This window comes from Gekko japonicus, unplaced genomic scaffold (assembly GCF_001447785.1).
Source record: "Gekko japonicus isolate JY-2015 unplaced genomic scaffold, Gekko_japonicus_V1.1 scaffold2118, whole genome shotgun sequence".
NCBI classification, from domain to species: domain Eukaryota; kingdom Metazoa; phylum Chordata; class Lepidosauria; order Squamata; family Gekkonidae; genus Gekko; species Gekko japonicus.
This window is the reverse complement of record NW_015164257.1, coordinates 14,581-23,817: the sequence shown is the minus strand read 5'-3', so window position 1 is coordinate 23,817 and position 9,237 is coordinate 14,581. Positions and strand designations below refer to the sequence as shown.

The 9,237-nt window shown below is 37.8% G+C and overlaps 1 protein-coding gene across 1 annotated transcript; it reads right to left on the bottom strand.

Moving 5' to 3' along the window:
- Positions 1–2,662: 2,662 nt before the first annotated feature.
- LOC107108275 (sterile alpha motif domain-containing protein 9-like) lies at positions 2,663–8,653 on the bottom strand. Its single transcript, XM_015408691.1, has 2 exons — positions 8,647–8,653; positions 2,663–7,797 (listed from the first exon to the last, which is right to left on the bottom strand). Exons 1-2 carry the CDS (start codon positions 8,651–8,653, stop codon positions 3,095–3,097), a joined length of 4,710 nt encoding a protein of 1,569 aa, XP_015264177.1. The 3' UTR covers positions 2,663–3,094.
- Positions 8,654–9,237: the final 584 nt, after the last annotated feature.

Sequence of the window (9,237 nt, the reverse complement as noted above, 5' to 3'; positions counted from 1 at the left end):
GTTGCCAACTCCAGGCTGGACAATTCCTGGGGATTTGAGGGGTGGAGCCTGGAGAGGGTGGGGTTTGCGGAGGGGTGGGACCTCAGACAGGTAGAATGCCATAGACGTCACCCTCCAAACCAGCAATTTTGTCCTGGGTGACGATTGTTGCCAATTTCCAGGTGAGGGCTACAGATCACTCAAAATTACAACTGCTCTTCAGGTAGCAGAGATCAGTGCCTCTGGAGAAAACAGTGGACTCTGTCATTATACCCTTCTGAGGTCACCACAGCAAATTGACACTGTTTGCCCAAAGCCAGAGCACTCTCCCAGAGCCTCTTTTTAGATCTCATTGTATTTATTTCCACAACGGGCCTTATTCCTAGTATATAAATAAATAAGGTATACTAGTCAGAGAGGCAGTATGCTGTTCCCAACAGCCTGAGCTGGTTCTGAGAACAACTAAGTATTTAATACACAGTCTTCACTCATTTGGAATCAACTTTATTCAACTCTGTATGCATCCAAAGGTTCAGTTTACTCACATTCCCTTTCCTGGTGCTGATAGGAGCCTTAAAGTCCTGAGTCTTTTGAGTGATTCATGCGGTAAAAGGAGCTCAATCCCTCCCATCTACTAGCTAAAAGGATTACAAACACTGAGAAGAGGAGGGCAATAAACAGTTTCTCCCAGGTAAATGTATCAAAGGAAAGGGAGGCTGTATAAACCAACCAGGAAGGCTACTCTTAACCAGCTGATCTTAAGGTTACTAAAACTACATTTCCCACAATCCGTTATACATTTAAAGATACAGTGAAACTTGCTATGTCTACTATTCTAAACTCTGCTGGGGATAGCACAGGAGGTTTGGGTGCAGCCCTCTACATATGTGTTCAGTGGCAAGCCCAGATTTGTCTCCATATGCTTTGAAAAATGTAGAAACTAGGAAAATGGCCCAATCTTATGCAGTCTTTAGGTGTAGACATCAATGCGTATAGACATGGCTAATGCTACAAAGGAACTGAATGCAGGGATTACATATTTATCTTTCCAGATACCTTTTCAAATACTTTTAAGTCAAAAGAATTTTTCTCTAACATAAAAGGATGTGCCTAAGATTAATGAGGAAAATAAAATAGTTGTGTATGTTGGACAGAAATTTAATTAATTTGTGGGGACATTCTGATTTCTTCTTTTACAAAACAATTTTATTATTTTCAGAAAGAAAAGGAAAAGTGCTACAAAGAATAAAGATAACAAAAAGGACAACAGACGAACATCAACAACTATAGATTAACAACAAATATAGATTAACATTAAAAGCTTAAATTGAATCTTATACACCTATACCTGATTATGCAGTCATTCTTAAAGCATATAATCTGTTTTTTTATATTGATTTCACAGTTTGTAGATATAGTCCTCTATCCATCTATATAGTCTCAACGAGTTATTTTCAAAAGTTCCTTCTTGTTTTCCTTGTAGTTGTAAGGTTAATTTGTCAATTTCTGCTGCTTCAAACAGTTAGTATATTATTTCTTTTTTCATGGGTGTTTCTTCCTCTTCCAATGTTTTGCATAAAGTATCCTAGCAGTTATCACAACATATACAATCATGGAAGTATGCTGTTTTGTAAAGTTTTGCAGTATAATATTTAATAAAAACAACTCAGGAGTAAATGGTATATTTGTGTCTAGTATTTTCGTAATATTTCATGTATCCATATCCAATATGTTTTTGCAATCTTACAAGACAACTACATATGGTAAAAAACCAATTTTGTTTTTACATTTCCAACATAAATTGACATATGTGGGTACCATTTGGCTAAATTCTCAGGAGTCACATACCATCTATAAAACACTTTATATACATTTTCTTTATATGAAACAGCTTTTGTGAATTTCATATTTACCTTCCACACCCTAGACCATTCCTCCATTTGTATATTATGTCCTAGGGTTTGTGCCCACTTAATCATAGATTCCTTTACAACTTCATCTTGCATTTTCATATCTATTAACAAAGTATAAATCAGCTTTATATATTTCCCTTCTGTTCCTAACAAAATTTTATCAAGCTCTAAGGGTGTATCATAAAATCCAGTTGCCAGGTCTTTAGCATATCTAGAGTCTAATTGTGCTCTTTCCCATCAGTTCAAGCTGATACCCTTTTTCTTAAGCTCATCTTGACTAAGTATTTTATTTTGACTGTTTAACAAATCTTTATATGCCCAATGTCTGTGAATGTCATGGGATTTATAAAGGTCTCTAATGGTGAGACCCATTTAGGGATTTTAGTATAACACAGTTTTTGTACCTCTTCCCATGATTTCAATAGAGCAGCTCTTACAAGATGTTAATTAAAGTATTTATGGATACGACTCTTCCCATACCAGACAAAGGTGTGCCACCCTAGCTGTAAATCGTGCCCTTCAAGCTTTAATAGTCTTGAGTTTTGTAGTGTAATCCAATCTTTCATCCAGGTCAGTCCCGCTGCTTTGTAATATAATTGCCAATCTGGTAGTGCAAAACCTCCTCTTTCTTTTGAATCTTGCAGGACTTTCATCTTAATTCTAGACCTTTTCCCTTGCCAGATAAATTGTCTCATAAATTTATCTATTTATTTAAAGTATTGTTTGTTTTTTATAATTGGTATTGTTTGAAATAGAAAAATAAGCCTTGGTAGTATATTCATCTTCACAGCAGCTATTCTTCCCACAAAGGATAACTGTAGGTGCTTCCAATTTTCTAAATCTTTTTTAATCACAGCTAAAATTTTGTATAATTTTCTTTAAATAAAGAGCTACACCTGTTAGTTAAATTTATTCCTAAATATTTTATTGTCTTCTGTACTTCAATCCCTGAACATTCCTGGATTATTTGAATTTGTCTCTTGGTGCAGTTTTTTTGTTAAAATTTTAGTTTTCTTAAAGTTAACTGTCTGTATTCTTTTGTTATATACAAGAGTTGATTAATTGTTACTTGTGGCTCTTCCAATACAAAGACCAAATCATCTGCAAATGCTTGTAGTTTATATTCTTCTCCTTTAAGTTTATGTCCTTTAATTGCATTATGTCTTCTTACCATATCAGATTCTGATTTCTGAAAATACTTTCTATGTTTTAATCTGAATGTGATAGGCAACAAGACCCAGAAAAGAGAAACCTAAATAAAAAGTTACATTTTCATTTCCAGGTGGCACGGAATCAAAATGCAAAGGTACAATTGGAATCTGCCCAGCATGGCCCATAGCAAAGACTTTGCCATCTTCTGTCCATCCATCAACTCTTTTTAGGACTTCATGCACTTTGCCAGTTTTCCACACATCACCATTGTGCCACATTTTTCGCCTCTCATCCAGGGAGCCACTCATTAATTTATCAATATTTGTTTTGGGCACAATCTTCCTCAGCCCATAGCCTGTTCCCAAGAAAAAGTGTGTGTAAATCCTCTTCTTTCTTGGTGCAACATTTTTTATTTTGATGTCATGTAAATTCTTCAGAGTATGAATGGCTGATTTCAAGATATCATCTTTATCTGGATTAGAGTCTTTATCCAATCTACCATCAGGCCAATAGAGTAAAGTGAGCAAAAAATGAGCACTTGCAGGAAATGGCCTTTTCCTTTTAAAGAATCTTTTGCTGAGTTCTCGCAGTATTTGCAAGTCAAGAATTATTGAAGAACCAGGTGACAGACATGCTAGTGTAATGTGGCACACAATGTAGTTTATAACTTCTGTATCTTCTAGATTGTCTTTTTGTGGGTCTTCTGCATAGAAACTTATTATTTTTTCAAGATTTTGAACTGGTTTCTTAGAATTGGAATCAGACAGTAGTGACAGAATTGTGGTCACATTCCCACCACCATGTTTATATATATTCATATTTTTGATAAACTGGGTTTTAGATCCTGCACCATTTTCTTCAATAAGCTCATCTGAGCTAAAGAATTTTGCGTACACTTTACACTGTCTTTTAAGCCATGCTCGAGGATTATTAACTTGTTCTTCTCTTCCATCTTCATCATCTTTCTGGTTTTTATCTGTTTGGAAATAACTAAGATCTTCCGAAATCCAGTCCAAAGCATTGTAAATATTTTTATGTAAGCCTTTTAAGCGACTGTGAAGTTTTCCCCATGATTTCTGAATATCATCTGGAACATAGTCTGTAAGTAAATACTGGACAAGTTCGGGATACTCCCCTCTTGCATTTTTAGGAAATACCTCAAGTGAAGATAGTAATTTCAATAAACGACAACCCACTTCTACTTCTCCAAAATAACCAGAGTTATTCATGCTGTCTTGTTCAGACCTTGCAGCTTGTTGTGCACCCCTGAAGCATTTCATAGCTTTCAGGGCAATTTCTATCATTTGCATGATGTCTTCAGGTGTGTCTTCATCTTTTCTGTTGTCTACCATGAAGCTAAACCATCTCCTGTACACCTGCCCTTCTGTGTCCAAAATAAAAGAATAATTTGGCAAATGAGATTTGGCTATTTCTGCCCAGTATTTTGCATCTTCATATTTGTCATAAACATAATGTAATCTGGCAAGCTGCTGGGCAAAGAATGCATCTTTCCCCAGGCATTCATAAGCGTATTTTAAAACTCCTATAGCCTTTTCAGGGTTTTCAGTGCTGCACACATGCTCAATGAAGGGAGAGAAAAGACTATCAACGTTATCTCCTCTGCTCTTCTTATCACGTCTTATGAACAGATCTCTGATGAACTTTATAAACTGTTCACGCCCAAACCTATGATTAAGCAATGCCTTTTCCTGAAGAAGGGCTGTGGCAATTTCACTCTGAGACTGATTGCCTGAGAGCTGCTTCAATATTTCCTTTGCAACCAGGTGGTGTATTATTTGAATGGATGAAATGTAGGTGGTGGTTTCTCTCAACTCAATGAAAATTAGCCGTGCCTGTTCACTCAAGTGACTTATAAAATCGTATTCCCTTATACTCCTTTCTTGGTATGCCACAAGTCCCAAAAATACCTCACAATGTGATAAAGAGATGTATGAATTGTGTACGTAGAAATTGAGCAAGGCAACATATCTCATCAAACTAGTTTCTCGGGAAGATGAGTCTATATCTTTGAGCAAGTGTTCTACGAATTCTCTCACATATGTTGTATCAAATTCATTACTCATAAGAACAAAAGTAAGGATATATTCCAACTTAAACTCTGGTTGGTTTTCAAAATTTTCCAGTTTTGTTCTGAACAGGTTTTTCTCTTGCTCAGTCAGTCTGTGAGTGACAGCAACTGTATCCTGAGGTGAAGCTATGCAAAGTTTATCAGGGGCATTGGATCGTTTGCAGCATAAGAGGATGAAAGAAGGCCTGGAAGGGTGGCGTTTATTAGATCCCATGGCTTCAGATAAAGAATAATATAATTCATCAAGATATTCTTCATCATAATCTTCCATCAAAAGCAGGACAGGGAGAGAAGTTCTGAAGTCTTTTTCATCATAATGTCGGAAATCAATTGCATGCTGGCAGACGGTGGCAATTGGGTACGTTCCTTTAATCACCGCACATCGTAAATCCTTCCTTTGTTTCCACAGCACTTGCCTTGCTATGGTGCTTCCACCGCTCCCAGGGTGATGGAACACTTTCAGTTTAGCCACAGAGAACTTGAACCGATTCCCAGACAGAAAATCATTCAACAGTTTCAAAACCTCTTTACAGGCTTCGCGTTCAACGAGTTCCCCACACAATCTTTTATCAGCAAGCCAGAAATTTTTCCAGCTAACTTTTTTACCTCGATAAAAAGTTTCATCTATTTCCTTTATTTCTTCTTTATCCAGACGATCCAATCTGATATCATCACATTGGTCTGCACACAGTATTTCAAGAGAATACATTTTTTCTTCTTCCAGAGCGGAAAGTGCACATAGTCCTTTAGTGGAAACTGGTAAATTTCTGCAGTGTGTTGTAGAGGGCAGCATGCTCTGGACAGTAGCATCTACATGGCTGAGCTTCATGCCTACAATACTTCTCTGTTCCAGTATCTCAGTGCTACAGGATGCTTGGGCCAAACTAGTCCACTTCTCATAGTTCTCTCTAGACTCAGCCAGGCACATTATGAAATCCATGCCATTCATTTCACTATAAAATTCATGGAAAGTATCCACAATTGGTTTTTCCACAGGGGACAGTAGAAGGAAAAGCACCAAAAAAGATCCCCTTGGGAGGAGTTCTTCACAGATAAAAGATACTGCTTTTTTCAAATATCTTTTTTTGGTTCTAATCCAAGTGTTTTCATCACAAGGTTTTTCATTGCCAAGGAAATCACTGCGTCCATTGCAAAAGATCCAGCTTTTCTTGACAAATAAGCACAAATGCTTTTGAAATTCAGTTGTGCTCATCTTGCTATCATTGGAATAGTTTTGTAAGAAATGAGAACTGGTTGCATGGCACTCTTTGTACTTGCTATACAAGCCTGATACGTTGGAATCCTCGTCAAAGTCAAATACACAGAAAATATTCATGTGCATCAAGAAGTTGATAGATTTCAGGTCTTCCTCGGTACACTTGTTTGTAACTAAAATGTACCACAGAGAATCATTCATATAGCTTTTACCATTTGTCAGTAGGACAGATAATATTCTTCCTAAATTCTGAGGGTCATCTATTAGATGTTCATTATTGGGTAATTCAGCCTTTTCTCTTCTAGCATCTCTATCTTGTAAATTTTGAATGAATGCCACCAAACCATCATTCTTTACTGGAACTGAATTTGCCCCAACTCTTTGAAAGATAACTGGCTGTTTCTCAATGTTCACTTTATTACTTTCTTCATTAAATTTTGGTAGACGTACTTGAAAGATCTTATCTTTAACAGTACTAGATATTGGTTCAATGTCAACTTCCACGACAAAGTGTTGTTCCTGACTGTCTTTATTGATCACTTCAATAAACACAGGAGGATGGATGCATAGCCTTGCAACTTCCTGAACATATGGTTCAAAACATCTTTCAATGTAATCTAAGGCATCCACATACATATCTCTGTCTGTTACAGGTATACCAACGATCTGTCCATGTTGCCAATCCTTTTTCTCAACCGTGTCTTTGACTCCAAAGTGAATAGTACCATTTGTTCGGATGTTCATGCAAGCGGAAGCAAATTTCATCACCTCACAGGCAAACTTTGCTTGCAGTCTTGTTCTGTCCAGTGATGCAGCTGTGGTAAAAGATTTGTATTCATGGCAAGGGGTAATTAAATTGAGAACTCCTGTTTCTGGAGGGAGGACTGTGTTTTTAACATATTTAAAATTAATATCGTTGCTGTTGAATGCTCTACACTTAGTCCAGCGTAACGATTCTCCTGGGTTATCTGTATTCGTTATACTTTCTGTTTTGCTAAAAGTAGAAATGTTTTTCTTGCCTGATTGCTGTTGTATTGAAGCTCCATGTTGTAAAGAAACGGGTATCACGTTGAACTGTGTGCATTTGGTTTCCTCTGCAACTCCTTTTCTCTCTTCAGTTAATAAACCAGGCTGTTTGTGTTTGGTATTTTCCCCCCCTGTCTTAGTTTTCTTGCTATTCGACATATTAACTTTGTCATGAACTACTTGGGTGGAATCTGGCCTAGTATTCGACTCTCCAAGTTGTTTTCTTTCAGACATTAATAGGTAAATCTGTGCTCCTTTCATGCCAATACGCTTAAGGAAAGGTTCATCTAATACTTTAAGCACTGGGCCAGTTACTTCCTCTTCATAGAGCTTTTCTGCATACACTTCCTTAATTCCAATGGATGTTAGCCAGCTTTTAACATGACTCTCATTCCATTCAGTCACAGGTAACTGACCATAATCTGAAAATAAAGATCGATATGGTTCACTATGAGCCCTCCACTATGAGCCCTCACCAAACTCATTCAACTTGTGCATGTGTTTAAATGCTCTTTTGTTGGAAACAATGGACTGAGCAATGTCACTTAATGGTAGCCCAGAAATCAGAGTCTGAGGGAAGGCAGTAGAGAGAGAAGAGAGAAGAGATTGGATTTATATCCCGCCCTTCACTACCCAAAGGAGTCTCAGAGTGGCTTACAAACTCCTTTCCCTTCCCCTCCCCACAACAGACACCCTGTGAGGTAGGTGGGGCTGAGAGAGCTCTGACAGAAACTGCTCTTTTTCAAGTCAGTAAAGGGTAGAGTCAGTAAGGGTAGAGAGGGTGCTGCCGACCTTTCTCTACTTTGCAGCTGTCTCTTTGTTACCCAGAACGATATTGTTAGGGTTTCTTTCCTTCTAGTCACTTCCCTTCTCTTTCTTCCTTTGTTCACCTTGAAGGTTAGACTCGCTTTCTATAATCCCTCTCCATCCTAGTTTAGATAGCTAGCTAGAGGGCTTTCCTCTGCCTTTCCTGTCTGGTATGGAGGTCTCTTACAATAAAGAACTTCTACTTCTTTTCTAAGTAACAAGCCTCAGTGTGAACTTATTCCTCAGGCAGCCAGGCTGTAGAATCCCAGGGCGCAGAGCCTCAGCTCCCCTTCCACCTTTTGAAAGTAATGAATGCTATAGTTGAAGTGGGGATTATTTTCCTTTTAGAACAGTCACATACATAGAAACATCACTTGCTCCTTGTTGTTGAAATAATTTTTTAAAATAGTAAGTTGGTTCAAAAATTACAAGGTGATGTCTTCTCTGGGACCACACACCCTCACCAGACATACTACGTCAGCAAGACTGTGGTCAGCTCCCCTTGGTAGACATCTCATTAAAACTATAGGCAGATTCTCATTAGGTGCATTTTTTTATGTGCTGTCAAATCACAGCTGACTTATGGCAATCCTGTAGGGTTTTCAAGAGAAGAGACATTCAGAGGTGGTTTGCCATTGCCTGCCTCCATGTGACGACCCTGGTATTTCTTGGAGGTCTCCCCTCCTTAGCTTCCAAGATTTAACAAGATCAAGGTAGCCTGTGCTATTCAGGTCAGGCCTACATATGATTATAAACTATTAATCTTGTTCCATCTTTATTTCCCTGATAAGAAGCTGACTGTACGCCGAGGATTGAACACTAGCACTTTAATATGTTGTAATATTTACAGTTTTAAACTGTCTATTGATGGTTTTTATCAGTGCTTTTTTTGTAGAAAAAGCCCAGCAAAAACTTATTAGCATAATAGGCCACACCCAACAGCAGAAATTAATTTGCTTATTAGGACACACCCCTGACAACACAGCTCATTAGCATATTAGGCCACACACCCCATGTTCGCAGAAGTGTGGTCATCCAGACACACTCACCTTTTG